Here is a 20,494-nt window from a genome sequence, read left to right on the forward strand (position 1 = left end):
ATACAAATGCACTTATATAAACCTTCAATATACTTATATCGGCCTTAAACATAAATTATAATACAAAATATAGCACTGAATCAACTTACAAACAAATTCAACTTATGAACAATCGCTCGGAACCAATTGCGTTCGTAAGTAGGGGCGCGTCTGTATATATATATATATATGTGTGTGTATATATATGTATATATACGTGTATATATATACATATATATATGTGTGTGTATTTATATATATATATATATATATATATAAATATATATATATATATGTATTTTTTTTTCCAGCATTATTAAAACATTGCTTATTCAAAAATGACTTTTTATTATTATTTAAAGGTTATATATATATGAATATATATATATATATGAATATATATATATATATATATATATGAATATATATATATATATATATATGAATATATATATATATATATATATGAATATATACATATATATATATATATATATATATATATATATATATATATATATGTTTCTGGAAATACTGCATATTCTTTATCTTGAAATACAGCTATCTTTTAATGACTATGCATCTTTTTCACTCAAATCACCCTAACTTGATCAACTGCGGTATTTTATGTATTGCGTAAATTTGAACGCATTTTTGCTTTACACAAAGTTTAAAGACTTTTAAAGTTAAAATAAAACAATAAAATGAACTTTATTAATGGGAAAAGCCTTTTCTCAAAATATTATGACTTCATTATTCTAATTAAAATTGCTATCGCAGAGTATTCTGAATTTTTGGAAATTAAATATTTATTTCAGGGACGAGGCTCCGTCCGGCACCATTGGTACGGAAAATAAATAAATTATAAATATCATTATTGTTGTTATTATTAGTCACTGAAGTTGTGTGGTTAATTTGTCCGATTTCAGCGCGGGTAGCATACGTTAAAATTTCTGTGAAAATGGTTGTCTGTCCCTCTGTGGGTATAGTTTGCCATACACCCAAGGTCATCTGTGATAGTTTTAGGCTTCTGCACCCTGTGACTCTGACGAGGTGAAAATGAATTATAATTATTTATATTGCAGTTTTTTTTCCGTTTTTTTTTTACTGTGACCCTTTCCTCCTTCGGACATTATATAGTTGGTAAGTCAAAGGCACGCACATGGATTTACATCAGCTTCATCCATGTTTGTTTGACAAGTCTGAATATGCAGTCGGGTCAAGTGTGGAGCTTAAGGCTAACTCGCATACTATGTTCTGGGCCCGAGTGAATTGACGCCCCGTGCCTCATGCTGGACATCCCTTCGCTGCAGGCCAGCCGAGGCCTTATGCCAGCCAATCATTCAATCGAAGGGGGTTTGGGAAATGAGATGGAGAGATTGCCACACTGAGGTTGTACTAAGGTCACAGTTCTATTCTATGGCTTCAAAGGGTTATCTGATCTCTGCCCAAGAGAGTGGATGGAGGAATGCTAATTGGAAGGATGGATTTGTATAAATATTTCTTTCCGTGCACCTGCTGCCACAGTGGAGCTGTTTACGGTATCTAATCTACAAAGCAATGCTATTCCATTGGTCATAAACATAATAGTTGTATCTGTTTTGCTCCATAAAAGAAATCCTCCTGGTAATGTTTTTTGCACATGAACTTGTCAAAAATCTGCTTCCAAAATGTGTTAGTTCGTAGTAAAAGTGAAAAATATGCAAAAGTTGTGCGTGTCAAAAATGCTGTTTAATCTGTTAATGGAAAAAGTATTAGAAATGTATTCTTTTGATACATTTATTTGTATCTGTAGTTTATAACAGTCTACATTATAGTCAATAAAAACACGAGAGTTATTTATAGTTTTAATATAGCTCAATTAAAGCAGTTTAAAGTATGTCATTGCTAAAACAGTCATTTATAAGATGCTTAACCCTGAATCAAACCCTTACATGGGAGTTTTTGATCTCTTCGTCAAATCATTACAAACACTCCTAATCCTACACAATTTGTGTAGAGCACGTGTTATGTACAAGTGATACACTTAAAAGATTTTCAGTCCTCAGGGTGACCTTGGGAAATCCACTTGGGCAATTGCAAGCCAAACATGCTTAGCCTTGCACATCCCAACCTGAGTGATGTAGCTTGCCAGACCGTAGTCAAGTAAACAAGAAAGCAAAGGAACGTGCACATAGTACATGGCTTTACCCTGCTTATTTATGACACTTGTGATACACATCTAGCACAGCTGCCCTTTTAAAAGTACACTGCTAGAGTATTAAACTGATGAAACAAAAACCTCACAGTTTTTCCTGGAACTGATTCATGTTAAATGAAAAATATACAAAATACACCCAATAACTGGAGAAAATTCAAGAGATTACAAGGCTGAATTTTAAATGCATCTTGACTGTATTATACTTCTGATAACAAGATTTCCTAAGGATAGATTGTTTTCCACACTTTGAAACCTCACTCAGTCAAGGGCTCAATCAAGTGCATTGATTCAACGCGACTGAAATGTGTCATATTACTCAAATTTTTATGTCTAACATTATACTTTATCTTGTTCGCCTGTCTGCTTTTGCTCCATTTCATATTCCTTCTTGAGCCAGGCCTCCCCTACATATTTTTTCACCACCCCTTCGGTGCACCTCTTCTCGGCATCCAGAGCCAGCAGCTTACTGAACAACTCCATAGCTTGTGGGGTGAACCTTTGCCACAACGGTGGATTCTCATTGGAAGCGTTCTCGCCGAATTTTAACCAATCTGCAAACTCCTGGTAGCAGTCATCGGTGTCCATGCAACGCTCCCAAGGAAAGTACCCCGTCAAGATGCAGAATATAAGCACCCCGAAGGCCCAAGTGTCAAGACTGGGCTCCACACTGAGTGGAGGAGCAGTGACTTCTTTTTGGCCCTCCAGGAGAGCAACGCTGCAAAGCTCAGGGGCCATGTAAGGCAAGGTCCCTGTGATGAAACTGATCATAGTACCCCTCTTTTGAGCAAGGCCAAAGTCTGCCAGCTTGACCTGACAGCAGTCATGATCCAGTAGGAGGATGTTCTCAGGCTTGATATCTCGATGAACTAGGCCCCGGCTGTGGATGAACTCCAATGCGCTGGCAATCTGCACCACGCAACGTTTAGCAGATGGCTCAGGGATTCCCACCTGAAACAAATGATTTACTGGTATTGAGACAAAGAATGGATTGTTACAGTATCACACAAGTCTTCTTACTAAAACTGCAGAAACACAATCAATCGGTCTTTTTCCTCATTGGTTCACGGGCGTACCTTGGGCTGAATGACAGCAAACAGATCTCTCCCAATTACAAGCTCCTGGGCAAAACAGTAGTGCTCACTTGACTGAAAGGCGATTCCAAACAGACCCACTATGCAGGGGTGGCTGGACAAATGCAAGGAGATGCAGTACTCTCGCAGGAAACCCTGCAGTTTAGTTGAGATTTTTGGCATCACTTTCAAAGCCATGGGAGTTCCTGTGTAGCATACGGATTTTAAAAACTTGGGTAAAGAGTACACTTTGAATTAGTGTTATGTTATCTTGACGGAAGCCCGCTTATATTTTAGCCTTGCAACTCTACACAACAGTAAGCATAGCAATTGAGAAGTGAATATGTTATGATCTGTATATTATAATATTCAAATATATTCTTTTAATCCCCAAAAATGAATACCTTTGAAGCGATGGGTGACTAGTAGCACTTTGCCATATTTTCCTCGGCCAATCTCCTTAATGACATTGAAGTGTTCTTGGATTTCCAGTTGCCCAATGCTCTGCGACGTTAACACCATCAACTCATCGATCAGGCTGCCGTCAGTGTGGCCCAAGTCAATCATCTCTAGCACACTCCTGATACTAAGAAAAAAAAACTAAAGATAAATGCACATTTAAGTTTTTCATAGAGACTTTACACTGTACTTGAAACAGGAACTTTTAAATCAGCATTATCAGCTAATCAGCCAAAACACAAATTATGCATGTTTTGGAGTATAAAGTTTTAAAGGAACATAATAAAAGAGCAACTTTAGCGGCGAGGGAAAATACCGAAAAATCACTACAGAATGACTGTTATTCCAGAATACCGCAGTAACCCAACCGGTACATATGATATCAATCTTAGTACAAACAGTATACATTCACATTTGAAATCTTACCGTAAGCAGAATGAACCAAACACCTTCTAGTTGAGAGTGGAGTTACCCAGATGGTGTCAAGACACTAAGTCGTTCACATCCACTGACTGTGCTTGGATGAACATACCGACAGGACTTGAGAGCTTTTCCCTGCCCAGTGCATAGCTCAACTCTCAATGGTTACGATGAGAGCGCTACACTTTGACAGCTGATTATAAACAGTATTTAAAGGGTGCTCACTCGCTCCCTTGTGGTCATACAACCAGACAGATACGCTAGTTCTGGACACAGGCACTCTTAAAAATACTGTGGCTTTTAACTTTATGTCCTAAATAGCTTCATGCATGCTTTGCTTGGATTTGGATTATAAATCTATGTTTCATCTGCATAAAATGCTAAAAATATGTCCACTAGGAGAATTCTATCCACTAAATATGCATAAAATACAATATGAATATTAACATTGAGAGAACTTTTGTTTTTAATTTAAGTAGAAATGTGACAAGAATTTTGTTTAATTCAAAATACAATGCATCAAAAAATATGTTGCTATTTTAAATTCATTTTGACGAATGTCGCCCCAAAAAGTTTTAAATAATAATGACGACGTAACTAGCATGTTGTATTAATTCATTTAACCTTGTATAGTCATTCATTCATTTTTTGAACCCCTTTATCCTCACTAGGGTCGCGAGGGGTCCTGGAGTTTATCCCAGTTGACTTTGGGCCAGAGGAGGGGGAAATCCTGAATCGGTGGCCAGTCGATCTCAGGTCACGAGGAGCCGAACGACCATTCACACTCACACGCATACCTAGGGGCAATTCAGTGTCCAATCACCCCTACCATGCATGCTTTTTAAAGGAAACCGGAGTACCCGGAGAAAACCCGCGCGAGCCCAGTGAGATCATACAAAGTTCACACAGGTGGATTTGAACCCGGGTCCTCAGAGATGTGAGGCCGACGTGCTAACCACTCGGGCCGCCCTAACTTTGTATATCCTTAAGAAAAAAACATCACATGTAAAACTCACATGACTAAAACTAGCTTTTTTTTCCTAGCTAGAGAGAGTAAGAGAAATAAATAATGAAATCATTCTTCCAATATTGTATGGCCAAAAAGTAGGTATGTGAAATAAATGACCATCATGATGCAGCTCTGCTTTTCAATGTTATTCACAACACAATAATGCAGCTTTATAGTAATGCAAACGTTACAAATTGATCTACGTTCATTTTGAGTAGTATTTAAAAAGTGTGGACCAGAGGGCATTCCAGCCCTCATATTGTGATAGCACTTCACAGAGCCCCCTGCGATGCTTCTTACCACTTGGGCATAGCCTAACAGGTTGTTCTCATCTAGTCTCATGTTTGAGATGCTTCTTACAACTCTGACACAGCCTAATAGACTGTTCTCATGTTTGTGTGTGTGTGTGTGTGTCACATTTTGAGTAAAGCCACACAGCGCTGAACTCGGGTTTCTATTCTTGGCACACGGGCATCAACATGTGCAGGAGTTGACGACACAAAGAAACAGATCCGTTGGTGTTTTTCCCCTCTCCGGCTCTGTGTGTGTCTGTGCCGTAGTTCAAGGCTGAGTTTGGCAAATGTCAAACTATTTATCATTATAAAGAATAGCTTACGACAATTAATGAAAATGATGTTTTGTGAGCAGCATTCTATTCTCTCTCAGTGATTGTCAATTTCACAAGGGCGAATGACATTTAAAGGGCTTGATCTTGAACATTATGTCATATCCAAAAGTGTCTTGCTTATCATACATCTCATCTGACAACTGCACCGACCACTATCCAGACCATGGGTGCTAAGATGTTGTGCTGTCTATCATTGCCAATTATCCTCAGATGAAGTTTGGACAGTTTTTTTCCTCATCCCCAGACAAGTTTGGTTATTAGTAAGTATTTGCGCCCCACTTCATGAAGGTGAAATTGTTGGCCGAATAAAATAAGGTCACGCTTGGAGCAACTCAGTGAAAGCACCTGCTGTGAAAATGAAACCCCATTCAGCACCAGCGATGATTCTCAGAATTGCACCCCATTGTGTACCGACCGTACTTTCCCCCATTCAAGCACAGATGAATGCATTGTTACATCAACTTTAAAGAACATCACATGGACACGTAGTTTATGCTATTATGTCATTTCAAGCCAATTTCGTCAAATCAGTTGACTCTGCTGCTAATATAAATGAAATTTCTCCTGGCTTGTCTGCCAATAATGCAGATCAAGATACCAATTAAAAAGCTGCTGTAATTACAAACCTCAGTTCCCCAAAATAGTTTTTTTGGGGGGGCTGAAATTTACTATTACATTATTGTGATTACACTGTGTAAAGGGAACACGCGTGCAGTGTTAATGTTATTGCACTAGCATTTGTTGTACACAATTAGAAACATAAACACATAGCTTTACAAGTGCTTAAAGTTGTCTTCGAAAGGTTGCATGTAAAGTAAAGCCCAAGAAAGAAAATAAAATGGCTTCACTTTGCCTTTTGTGCTCCAATTATACCCAACTCTGATATTGCAAGGTGAAAAAAGTGATCATTTCTACCCAGTATAGTTGCACACCCATTTTAAATCTTCATTGATTTCTGTTTGATGACAGTGATCCAAATCAGACGGGCCGACGGACATTACACAAAAGCATTTACTTGGTGTTAAAATCTTATTTACCATTTTTACTTATTCAAGTGTTTGGATGGACTGTTTCCCTGTGATGACCCCTGAGGCCCGAAAGTCAGTCAAAGTCAGTTTTCAAGCTTGTTTACTGTAAGTCATGGATCAAACAAGTGCACCAAATAGAAGAAGTGGGTTATTTTATGAGGCATGGTGGTTTTTAGACACTTCCAGGAAAGAAGAAGTTTGCTCAATTTGTGCTAGGTGACAGCTTTCACACTGTCTACTTCCTTTTTCTTCACAATGTGTTTATTTCTCTCTTTTTTTTGGTGAACTCGTATTTCGGGTTATGATAGAGGGACGTTTCACAAAATGAACCCCCTAACCCTGTACATACAGAACCGCTACATTTTCAAAGTTACAAATGGACGTATTATTACAAAAAATGTGTGGACAGTCTGAAATTTGTAAAAGTTGTACTGTGAATTTGGGTAAATTTGTTATTGAGCACATGTAGAGGTTGTGAAAATGATATTTCTTTAATTTTTCAAGTTAGTTTAGTTTGTTAGTTCGTAACAAGAAATCAATAATATACCGTTGGTGTCATCTACTTACAAATGGACGCTTTAGTAATTATAATTAATTGAGAGAGCAAGAGAGAAGGGGTTGGGGGATACACAGTTTGTGCTAAAGCAACCAGCAGGGGGCAGTAGAACACAAGTTTATTCGCGCTTTGCCATTTGCCACCCTTGAGAGTTTTATTTTTTACATTTTGGTGCCAAGTGTCCTTATATAAATATTTCTTTAAATTAACAAAATCTGTCACTAGCCTACCTGGAATTGAGAAGATAATAAAGAAATGCAAAGGGAAACACAGTGTCGCTTCTATCTAAAGGGGTTTCGCTCTCTGATCCTGTGACGTCGTACTTCCTATTTCTCGTAAACGAAATATTTTTTCTGTCTGCCTCACCGCAGAACACACACGCATTTCTCTTTCTCAGGAAAGTGAATGTATGCGTGTGAAAGGGGGTGGGGGGTGCTTCTGGGTGCTTGTGTAGTATATGTCTCATCTCATCTCGTTTTCTGGACAGCTTTATCCTCACTAGGGTCACGGGGGTGCTGGATCCTATCCCAGTTGACGGGCCAGAGGCGTAGGACACCCTGAATCGGTGCCCAGCCTATCGCAGGGCACGAGGAGACGGACAGCCATTAACGCTCACACCCATACCTCGGGGCAATTTGGAGTACCCGGAGGAAACCCACGCAGAACTTGCAAACTCCACACAAATACAAATGTATAATGTTAATAGTAATAGTGTTAATGTAAATTGCCAAAGAGTGTGAAAGAAAGAAAAACATTTATGATTTAAACAAAAAAAAAGAAGCTGAGTCTCACAATTGAAAAAAAAATCCCATTATTCAAGTTAATGCAAAGGAATGTGTTGTTTCATAGACTTTCTTTGACATTTTGCAGCTGCTCATTCCAAATTGACAAGGCTCTGATAACACTGGGTAGGTTTGCTCAGCTGGAATCTCCAGAATGGAACTTCTGGAGTATCTCAGGCTCCAACCACATTTTTTTTAGGGGAAATAGAGCAGTTCGGGCATGTATATGGTGAAATTTAATTTATATGTCATATTCAGTGGTGGACCATCAGGGCCTGCAAGGCCCTCTGTGCTGGAGTAAAAACTATCTGAATCCCAGACTGATGTTAATTATATTTTGTCCATGAATACTTATCAAATAATTCCAAATTGTCTGTCAGCTTCCTTTCATTGCTTTTCCCCTGGTTGCGCTGCTTCCAGATGTCTCACCTCATCTCATTTTCTGAACCGCTTTATCCTCATTAAGATTGTGGGCGGTGCTGGAGACAATCCCAGCTGTCTCCAAGCCAGAGGTGGGTGCAAAAGGAGACGGACAACCATGCACACTCACACCCATACCTAGGGGCAATCTGGAGGGTCCAATCAGCCTACCATGCATGTTTTTGAAATGTGAGCAGAAACCCACACAGGTGGCCGAGATCTGGATTTGAACCCAGAACCCCAGAGCTGTGAGGCCAATGCGCTAACCACTCGCCCCACCGGCCTGCCGCTTCCAGATGTGTGTTTTCATATGTAAGCATTTAACCAATCACATTTAAGCCATTATTTGTTGCCAGGGTTTGAAATCTACACGATGGTCCGTCTTTTTCCAATTCAGAGTGTACCCCGCCTACTGCTCACAGTCAGCTGGGATAGGCTCCAGTACCCCCTGCGAGTAACCCTTGTAAGGATAAGCGTTTCAGAAAATGAATGAATGAAAAAGCAGACTTGATTTTAATGGTCTTAAAAAAAAGAACATGTATATATTCTCATCTCATCTCACCGCTTTATCCTCATTAGGGTCGCGGGGGGTGCTGGAGCCTATCCCAGCTGAATCCGGGCCAGAGGTGGGGGACACCCTGAGTTGGTGGCCAGTCGATCGCAGGGCACAAGGAGACGGACAACCATGCACACACACCCATACCCATACTTTAGAGTGTCCAATCAGCCTACAATGCATGTTTTTTGGAAGGTGGGAGGAAACCGGAGTATCCAGAGGAAACCCACAGAGGCCCGGGGAGAACATGCAAACTCCATACAGTCGGACGTGACCTGGATTTGAACCCAGGACTCCAGAGCTGTGACGGCGACGTGCTAAACACTCGCGCCGCCAGTGTCACATTGCAGTTAGATTTTACCTCCTTCACTTTTCATTGATCAGTATTCAATCATCCTTTAATAGATCAGTACCTAAAATCATGGCTCGTTTTTTAAAAGAGCATTAATGGCTCAATTTATTGTGCTCAAGCCAAGAAACATTGGATGAAATACAGTATACTGCTTGTAAACGTCTTATGAACAATGTACATTGTGTTGGTTTGATGCACTGACACACTTGGACATTGACTTTGTGCCTTTAAAAATTTGATTTATTTCAGGGAGCCAAGTTCTCATAAATATTACACTCTTGGATTCTGGCTTGCGTATGTGTTTTCATGTGTGGAATTGGAGTGTGTAGGATCCCCCCAGTTAGAGGGAAGTGCCAAAAACAGTCAAAGTGTGTTTTTCCCCTTCAAAGGCAGGTTGCCTTGGTAACATGAAAGGAAGTCAACCATCCAAATTCCAGTCTCACAGTATAGAAAGCTAAATGAGCACCCGTCTCTCAAAACCACATATGAAGTAGATTGCATTACCTTTGACACAAAGAAGTCGAAAACGAAACATTGGTTGAACGGGCCTAAGGTAACCTAAAAAATGTCATGGCAATCTACTTTTCCCCAGTGGCTGTTATTTTCAGGGAGGAGGGTGTGGAAGAAGAAGAGAATAACATATGGGAAAGAGGTCAGAAATGGCCACACGCATATGCAACATGAGGCTCCAAGTTGTGATGTTGAGAAGCCCAAACACGTGCAGATGCAGTCGTCAGTATGTGTGTGCCTGCATGTTTTCAAAGTAGTTCAAGTTCAATTCAAAGTATACCTATATATATTCTTTTACAACTATCTCAAACCCTTTTACAATTTTGCTTCTTCACTTTCTAAAAGGAAAAGGAAGCTATCTGCATTTCACAGTTGAATTTGTTTATTAAACCATAATTCAGTTTCACTTTTATAAGGAATCTTTCAGCAATGGCATCAGTTTTTTATTTTATTTTATTTTTTTAAACGCTGTGGCTTTAAGTTTGTGATGCCACCAGAATTGACAGACAAATGTCTCAGCTCCATGAGACATTCAGTGAAGCAACGGCCTTCATCACATGTCTTTAAATTCACTTTGACCCCAATTTCATCATGCCCTTCCAGCTCTCTTTGGGAGTTCGACATCGGCTGTAATGGGATGTGACGGATGTTTGAGGGCAGTGCTGTGAGAAAACGTAACCCAGTGTATTCTAGCGTCTGGACACTCCATGGGAAGGAGAGTCTAGTCTGGCCTATGAGCCGCCCCTCTCCCTCTGAACTCTTACGGATCTTTGTATAGCTCTTCTTCTTACTACCTTCCCTTGTTTGACATACTTCTTCCCCAGTGTGTCCTCCCTCTCCCACTATGACCCGTAATCTCTCCATTTTATCCGTCCTCTTCCTTTATTCCCTGCCTTTTGTTTCTCGGATCTGCCTGAGTGTGAAGCATGGAATGCTGCTGGCAGCCCCCATGCTGCCTTCTCTTCTGGAATTCCCATGCTGGGTCATTGTGGGTGGGATCGAGTGATCAGAGGTCATAACCAAGGAAGTGAACTAGGAAGTTTTCCCAAGACCAAGACTTTTCCACACTGAGCTCAGATCAGATGGCGATTAATGAAAGACCCATTCTTGCAGGACACTAGTAATCATGAATCTAAGATTTTCCTCGTGCCTGCGTGGGGTTTCAGCAGGAATTCCATTTTCCTCCCACATCCCAAAAAAAGCATGCATGGTATGCTGGTGTCCGTGCCCTGCAATTAGCTGACTACCCATTCAGGTACAACTCCCAAATCATCGCCAGGGCAAATTGCTCCCTTTCCTGACAATCTGAAGGAGAAAGGCAGAATTCTTCTTATAAAATAACCCCTATTATTAAAAATGTATAAAATAATTCCATGAAAGGTTGGAAAAGTCAAAGCAATGGTAATAGGCAATTTCATGTGCAGTTACAGACAAGTCTGTGAAGTTGCATGTTTAATGAAACGCAAGTGCGAATAGGAATGTGTAGCTGCATGTCGCTGTAATAATGCATTGCCTACTGATAGATTTTAATACATAGTGTATTTAAATGGCAGGCCAACAAGTTCTTTGTAATATTTATAAAACTTGACATCTACGTAAGTGTCGTGAATTTGGCCCACAAACTGAAATGAGTTTCACACCGCTGTTAAAATGGATAGCAACAAGCTCATTAACGTTGCTTTGTTGTTGTTTTTGTTTTTGTCACGCTATCACAAAAGTTTGCTCCCTTAATTATGTGTCTTCAACAACTACCTTCCCAGATTCACAAACATTTTACAGGAAATGTAACAGTGGAAAACATGCCCTTGTCCCAGCTTGTATTTTCAATTTTTTTTACAATGTCTTTCATGCAAAATGGCAAGTTTTAACATTAAATCCTTGTCTTTGTGTATTCAACTAAAGATAGATTGAAAGGTATTTGCAAATCATTGTATTTCAAATGGCCTTTTGGGATTGCATTTATATAGTTTTGTGCCTGCCTTCCATAACAATGTCATTTTTCATTCTACTGGAGGTCACATTCCAGTTGTGAAAATGTGGAAAGAAAAAGGGATAGATGAATGAGGTGGGGGTGCTTGCAGACAACTAAATGCATATCACACACATTAGTGAGCATGGGGCTAGTGGCTCCAACGGTCAGCACCAGTGAAAAGATTTGTCTGTGGCGGTTGCCATTCTGGGGCCTTTCTTTCTGTAGCCTTTGTGTCTCTTCCAAGAAGAGCAAGTTCACTGAGGCACAAAGGGAGTGGCAAGAGGAGGGAAAGTGAGGCTGAACTCGCTTTTCTTTTAGGACTTCAAAGACGACACTTGCTACTTTGGATGCCAATCATCCGTTCGAGGCCAACAAAACGCCATGAACATTTTTTTTACAGGCTCACAGCGCATTATGAGAAAATAAGAGATGATGTCTGACTCAGGAACACTGAGTGACGTGACTCAACCCCAGTGAACTGCTACTAAGTGCGGGAAGTTCAGAGACAAGTTATAATTGCTGAGATTCAAGATTCAATGACATTCACTAGTCTCAGCAAAAGTCACTGATTTATAGCCAGCCTCTTATGTGGTTTCAGACAAATGCTTTCATCCTCCATGTGGTAGGTGTATTAGAAAATGCATGTAGGTGTGCAAGGAAAAAGGACAGACTTAACTAAAATTGTGTCCGTCGGTACAATTTTTTTTGCTCCCGCCCAATACCTGGCCATGTGTTTTTTTGATGTTGTTGTTTTTTTTACAGAAAATATGCAAAAAAAAAAATCTGTGTTTTCTGATACTAGTACTGGTATCGGTGCAACACTAGTTGAAAGTGAGCCTCGTTGTCCGAACTAGTGAAGCAAATTACAGTTACTACTACCCAATCATTAACTAAATTATCTTTTGTGGGCCCCAAGAGAGAAAGCAAAATACTAGTGCAGACTCTGTTCTCTATATTTTCCTCTTGGTATAACACATGGCTATTTGGCAGTACAGATAATCCCCCCAAAATGAAATTCAAGCAAAAAATAATAAACAATCATGTAAGTTTTATGTCGATAAGTAGCACAGCAGAGGTGAGTAGGCCACCAAAAAAAGGAAAGAGAATCACTGATCACTGAGGTGACCAATATATTTTGCAACAATGTGTGTGTGAACTGTTTGACCCAAATTCCCCCACTGCCCTCCACACACAGACACGCTCACATTTGGGAAGTAAAAAGAACAAAGAACAATCAGGCAGGGGCTTAGCTAGAGCGAAAAAGACAAGATCAGAAGAGCAAATGAGTGTGGAAAATGAGGTGAATCAAACAAGACTGACAGCTAGAGCTTGCATCTGTACATCAATTTGATGTGAACTAATGGAGACAAGAGAGCGGAAAGGAAAAACAAAGGATGAGAAGCGCAAAAGGTTAACCCCCATAAAAGTGTGGAGGCAGACACTGGACACTCAGTGGGTGGGGCAGAGGGGGCGTTGACCTCAAGAACTTCTTCGATTACGTACATGGGTGTTTCAAACAACAAATCTTGTCACATCCAAACAAAGAAAATGGGTATCGATATGACTTATATTGATTTATCAGTAACTTCACTTTGCCTTACAATGAGCTAAAGCATTTTAAGTCTGTCCTATAAATATTGGTTCACGTAGAATTTTGATGATTATCATGAATGATCCCATAAGATATAAAATCATATTTTTTCGTATCTTTGTATTTCTCTCTTTTTTACCAGAACATGCATTTTCTTAAACTAAGAGTGTGTTCTGGAAACAAACAAACAAAAAACCCTTCAGCTCTATTATCTGAGCAATTTCCGTGTTGTGGTGGGATGAAACCACATCTGATTAACATAACTACCCTTATTTTTCTTACTAGTGAAGTTAATGATCGTTTTATCATCTCATTCCGTTTAATTATTCAAACATACATTTCTAAGAAGCTGCCATACAGAGAATATTCACCACCCATGCGCCCAACTTTACAATAAATCCAATGATGTTATCTTAACTCATGTAAGATAACATGCTTGAAATTCAGCGAAAGATAATTTCTTGTTGCCTATCTCATTGATTATCTGTTTTTTAAACCATGCATTTATTTATGAGGTTGTAATTGTGTGGGATTCTGCTAAACGTTATTGGGTGTGCATGTGAAATGTAAATCTATAAGATTTAATAGAGGTGCTTGTGTTTGTTTTGCATGAGTGGCCTGCTAATGCTGGTGGTGGCGGCTCTCCATCTGATAGTCCCAAGTGGCCAAATACAGAAGGATTGACTAATGAAATCAATGATGGTCCCTCCCCCAAAATGGTATTCGTCTTTGAAGATTTCTGGATACAAAGTCAACATGGTATCACCCAAAATATTTTATACTTATAATTCTGAGTGTTTCAGTGTCGTAATTTGTGTATTATTTCCCACTGACTTGGCAAGATTTTACTGAATATTCTATAGTCCACACGGTGAACATGAAAGTACAGACCCAACCTTTGTTTTGGTGAATAAGACTCATTCACTTTAATATTGTTTTTGTAAACATTTTCTCAGCATCTTACAGGACTGTTGTCATTTTAAATGGTATGTTAGGTACAAATGAACTCACAAAGTACTGTATGTGGGGGTATAGCACTCTACAGTTGCACGCTCACCTTCATATGTACACAAGTCGTGTTAGCCTTAAGGTCTCACTAAGATGCCACTGTTCAAGTTGAACAAGTCATAGACACAAAGACCCCCACACACATACAAATCTAGCCTCCTGTGCTGCTCAAATAGACCCCCCGTTTCTCTCCTCGGTGGTGAACAATTCTCAGGCCACATGGTCCCCAAAGTGTTCACATCTATCCTCCAATGAAAACCCCCCACCCTTGTTCAAATGTCCTCATTGAACTCGTGAGTGTGCGTGCATGGCCCGCCTCAATGACTGCCACAATGTCTACGGATCACCCGAGGCTTTTAATGGTGGGTGGGGGTCTCTTTCTTTGCGTTTGTGTATGTGTGTGTATGGCCGAATGAATGCAAAACCCACACATAAATGCACCCACATACAAATGCACCCACATACAAATGCACCCACACACACAGATTAATTGTAAAACCAAGATAAATAATGTGGGAATAACGCATCATCGGTCATACTTTGTAAGCAAATTGGGACTTGAAAACGAACCCTGAAGGCGTCACTAAAGCAGTACAAATGCATACAACCCAACCAATGAAAATGAGAAATAATGTTGTTTGAATACTAATTAATTATTTTTATCATTGCATGATTGCATGGTTATAAATCATTAGAATATAATGCATTATTAATAATGAACAAATTGAAATTGACTCCAGAAGTAAAAACAGGTAGCTCAATTTGGTGAATTGGCATCAAACCATTCACTCTATTTCTGTAATTGCTCTGAAATAGTATACAATATAAATAGTATAGAAATAAATACCACAGGTAAAAGTATGTGAAAAAAAACAGCATTGGAATAGTGTTTCAAAATCATGAAGCAGAAATGCAATTGGAAGTGTCTGTTTTCACTACCCTTTATATTCATAATTGCATTTTAAACTCGGCAACATACTGTAATCTTGTGACCACAAATGTTATTTCTATTTCAGTTTTTGATGAGTCAAAGGTAAAAACAAAGTACTCCCTTCAAAAATCCTCAGTTTTGACCACATGCGATCGTGCCCTCAGAGCTAACTAACACTGTGACACTGTTTAGGAACATTTATTCAGTGTGAGTCATCATGTGGGGGCTGCAAAAGAAAATACAATTCTTATCATGTGCAAATACCTGGTAGAGGTTGCCTTCAGCCTTGGGCTTTTCAGATCCTTTCGATAAATGAGGTATTTAATGTAAATTGAAAGGGTACGCGCATCCAATGATCCAAATGTCATGATGTGTGCTCGTGTTGGCCCAGAAGGCAGGAAATTTGCTTAAATCATCATCCTCTTCGAACCTTGTGACAGCTAGCAAATCAACACTGTTTAATTCTTGCCTCTTACATTATTTCATTATATATTTTTGGATGCGGCTGTTGCCCGGGTTAGGCTCCAGCACCCTATGTGACCCTTGTGAGGATAAGCAGTTGAGAAAATGAATGAATCAAAATGAATATATTTTTTAATGCCAATGTGAGACATTTCACACAATTATAATATAATGCAGTGTGATAACATATACACAACTCTCTATGAAAAAAAAAAATTTTACATATGGATAAATTTTGATTCATTACCATCGTTGATTTTTTTTCTCTCTCATTTTGCACTCCTCCTTTGGAATTATAGGTAAAGCCTTATCCTAGCCCAGTGTACAATACGAGAACACACATAAACACTCACATTAGAAGCAAACAGCACACTGAAAGGTCAAAACAATAAACAAACATCTGAACTTATTTTTGTCTGTCACCCAATGCTAATGACATTAACTGTAAAAATGGAAGTGTTATAGATATATAAGAAATATACTATACCACGCTCGAATCTTGGTTTTGAAATTTCGATGGAGCATTTGCACGCTCTTGGTATTCTATTCTACCTTTCTACCACAATCCTAAAATATGCATGTTAGTTCATTTTAATCAAAGATTCTAAAATGCCTACAGGCAAGATTGTCATTATCATATATGCTTCCTCAGGCTATACAATAGAGTAATTATAAAATAAATTAGTTTAAAAAATAAAAAAATGGTAAATTGTAGCAGTGTATTTGAGAGTCAGCAGATTAAGAGAAAGAAATTGTATCTGTGAAGTCAGAGACAACTATTCGTTTATTCGTTAGCCATACCTCTTATACTCATGAGGGTCATGGGGGTGCTAGGAGCTATCCCAGCTGACTGTGGGTAGAAGGCAGGGAAATCACTGAACTGATTGCCAGCCAATTGTAGGGCACAAAACGACAAACAGCCAGTAACTTACACCTGCGGACATTTTGGCATATTCGGTGTTTGGGATGTGGGAGGAAACCAGATAGACCTGAGAAACCCCACACAGGCACAGGGAAAACAAGCAAACTCCACACAGGCAAGCCAGAGCGCGGGATTGTACCCTTGATCTCAGAATGGTTAGGACATACTAATCAGGCCTCTACTGTGTTGCCCAAACACAATTAACATTCAGCAAAGTTTACATGCGGCTTTAAATGATTGCACAAGAATGTTGGTATTCCAAGGGCATACAGTGTAGAACATATTATAGCAAATGTTCATTTACTGTAGATATGTAGGATATTTTATGCACAAATATACATGCACGCACACGCATTCATACACAAATGATGTATGTTCATTTGCAATTTCTTTTATGATCTGTTTGCATATGACAATTGGGGTAGGCTTGCATGAGAACGGATATAATTGCCTGACATAATCTTGCAAGCGACATGTTAATAGAATAATTGGGTAACCATGGAGACAGGGCACACTATACACGAACTCGTATGTGTGTAAATTTATACTTCTGAAATCCTTGCCACTATTCTCATCCATAAATAATAATACTGGGGTGCAAGGTGCTTTCAGACTGAACTTTTTCATTGCATATTTTTCCTCCATCATAAATACAAAGTAAAAAAGGTTGTGTATTAAAATCTGTGTATAAATGCTTAAGGGGTTGTTTGGTTTCAGTTATTCAGAGTCATTTGTGTATGCTGAAGCATAAATACCAGTTTGAGACCTTCACAAGATTAACCACGTCAAAAGAGTAAAAAAACTGCTCTTGGCATTCCTTGAAAGGAATTCTTTGATAAAAATGAAGGTCTTTATTGTTGATTAAAAATAAAGGACCGACTATACAACGGCATGAAATTCACATTCACTGACACGTTGCACGTGAAAATACTCGCACACACATTCAGAGATAAAGCAAATCAGCTGATCACTTCCCTAATTTCATTCCAAACTTTGCACTGTCACCAACATGATGGTTTGACATGCAGATGCACAGACTTCATTTTAATAATCTGAAGTCAAAACTCCCAGAGCTTCCAGAATAAAATGTCAAACATGACCTAATCAGGACTGACGCGATCCACGTGGGTCTCATGGCGGTGCTCGTCCTTCTCATTTTTCCTACTAGTGACATTTGTGGCTTGTGGCTGTTGTGGGCTTTCGACACGTAAAATTTATGGCGTCATGAAGATTAGAGCAATTTACCACCAAACTAACATGGTGGATGTCATATGACTGAGTTCATGACGCTGAGACCTTTACAAGTCATGCTGGCTTGCATGCATGCCGTGGGAAGTACAGGAGGGATGGTCACATTGAGGATTTTTTTTTTAAATGGAGGGTTGAGTCTGACATTGATGTCCTTTATGACCACTGCGCATGAGATAACTTTGTGTGACTTCACATCACATCCATATAAGGACGGCTCCTTCCATTCAAATGACTGTTCGTTTATTATTAGCAAGATTGCACAACAGCTGGCTCTCCAGTGCGGGAAATGCAAACGGCACAAATTCTCATCATTGCCTGATTTTGCAGATTACAAATAATAAACTGTGATTTAAAAAAAAAAAAGCCTTCTATTTATTGCAAAATGTTTATTGTATTGACTATGTATTAACAGGAACAACCCTGTCTATTTTCCTAATAGTGTTACTATTGTGGATATGACCAAAAACAGTAATAAAAGGTAGAAAGACACGAAAGAGAAAATCACAGTAGCAGAAAGTACTCACTGGTGCAAAGTTAAACGGAAGCAGAAATAAGCGAGCGCTAGCTAAAGCTGTGCCACTTTGAATCTTGATAGCCACAAACACTGCAAATGGCAAACGCAAGAGGTATGACACAGTTGCCTTGACCTACAAATACTGTCCAAATGGCCTTTGAGAATAAAGTCTAGAGTGGGAGGCATCGAACCAATGGAATTTAAGTTTTGTTTAATATTCTTTATAATGAATAAATTGAATGAATAAATATGAATATATATTTTTAATATTTTGTGTGGGTGGCGGTATCCTGTTTGTGCTTTCTCCACGTACTCCAGTTTTCTCCTGCATCTCAAAAACGTGCACGGTAGATTGATTGAAGACTGTTAATTCTCCTTTAGTGTGATAGAGTGAATGTGAATGTGATAGATTGTCTAATTATGTTATTAGTAGTAGTTCATGTGGCCTGTGATTGATTGGCAACGATTCCGCAACCCTTGTAAGAATATACAGTCAGTCGTAGGGCACATACAGACAGACTAAATATTGATTTTTATTTATTAGACTCAATATTTCTTTATCTATATTTGTATCAAGTTCAACAAAAGTCTTTGTTTTCTCTTTTCCAGTTTTTCTTGTGTTCTATATCACTGCCATTTCTAGAGGCTAGAATGCATCGCATTTCTAACAATGACTCATGACAGACAAAAATGCTTAATGTTTGAAAACAGTGAATAATGGAGAGAAAATTTTATGAAAATATTATTAAATTTGACCTTAACAAAGGTGGAAGTACTCTGAAAATAGATGCTGAAAAAGCATGCGAGTAAAAAAAAGCCTTTGAACGTGACCTTCAAATTTGTATGCACCCTTAAAATAAAAGAGTGTCAGCATGTCTTCTTTGCGACAATAAGATGAGTGACCTTTAACATCGTTATTTGATTAAATTATCGGGTACCTACATCACCTGCGCATTAGATTTATCCTAAATGACGTGAATTGGATGGAAAAGGAATGGATGTCATTCATTCTTCCTTATAACCTTCCGATGCATGGACACGAGCACACGCTTGCACGCACGCCTTACACCATATGATCACATGGGGATGCCTCCCTGATAAAGCTCCTCTTGATCCACTGGGGGCTCCCTCCAGCCACTTTTGGTACTATGACAACCACACGAATACCTCTTCTGTGGTGAAACCTGACCAATGTAAACTCGACAGCTGCGCAGCAGTGCGGCTCCTTTTACTCTATGAAAGCATCACTATGCGGAGCAAAACCTGAGCCCTGCCAATTAATACACACACTGCTTGGAATCCTTTCAGGCAGCAGCCAAAGGGAAAACATGCAACTTCAAAATGAGGTGAACAGCACAATTTCACTTCTTGACGTTCGATTCCCCTGTGTTCGTATTACACAGTGTTTTCAATACAGTCAAGCAAAAGGAGAAAGGCAGTGTCTAAATCTGTTGAAGAGTGAGTTAGTAGTGCTTAACAAGGAAAGACCACCCCCCCACACCTTGCTCTTTTTTTTTGCTCTGCCTCTGCAGTGAGCCTCACCCATCTGTGAGCCAATCAGCTTGCAGCTACATGAGAGGAGAAAAATGATGGGGGAAGCCATGGATAGTGATAGCCTGCAGGGATGGGCGTGGGCGTCCATGTGTGTGTTTTATTTAACAAGAATATTTCATATCCAGTTACATTGAATCTTTAGCTGTATTATTGTACCTGTAAATAATACTGTGGAAATATTACTCATTTTTTTATTTCTCTTCTGTGGCCAAGCTTCTAGTGCCATTTATTTAAATAATGTATCCAATTTCCCTCTTCAAATGAATTAAACTGACAGTAATTATTTGTAGAACCCTCAAAACTGTTGCAATGTTTTCAAG

General features: G+C 39.1%; 2 protein-coding genes across 7 annotated transcripts in view; one reads left to right on the top strand and one right to left on the bottom strand.

The window, feature by feature from the left end:
- Positions 1 to 20,494, top strand: part of klhdc8b (kelch domain containing 8B) — a 134,097-nt gene that overhangs the window by 66,169 nt on the left and 47,434 nt on the right. The window contains exon 8 of one of the 6 annotated variants that reach the window (XR_013300446.1): positions 2,577 to 7,714. The exons of 4 other annotated variants lie outside the window; for them this stretch is intronic. The gene's annotated coding sequence lies outside the window, so the exon portion shown is untranslated. Of the gene's footprint in view, positions 1 to 2,572; positions 7,715 to 20,494 lie in introns of those variants that run through there. One more of the 6 variants, XR_013300452.1, reaches the window with a different exon arrangement.
- On the bottom strand, positions 1,830 to 3,831 carry LOC144075032 (serine/threonine-protein kinase SBK1). The gene is made up of 3 exons (XM_077601811.1): positions 3,654 to 3,831; positions 3,253 to 3,455; positions 1,830 to 3,127 (listed from the first exon to the last, which is right to left on the bottom strand). The coding sequence occupies exons 1-3, from the start codon at positions 3,814 to 3,816 to the stop codon at positions 2,516 to 2,518; spliced, it is 978 nt and encodes a 325-aa protein (XP_077457937.1). The 5' UTR covers positions 3,817 to 3,831; the 3' UTR covers positions 1,830 to 2,515.

Source organism: Stigmatopora argus, chromosome 1 (assembly GCF_051989625.1).
Source record: "Stigmatopora argus isolate UIUO_Sarg chromosome 1, RoL_Sarg_1.0, whole genome shotgun sequence".
In the NCBI taxonomy this organism is placed as follows: Eukaryota; Metazoa; Chordata; class Actinopteri; order Syngnathiformes; family Syngnathidae; genus Stigmatopora; species Stigmatopora argus.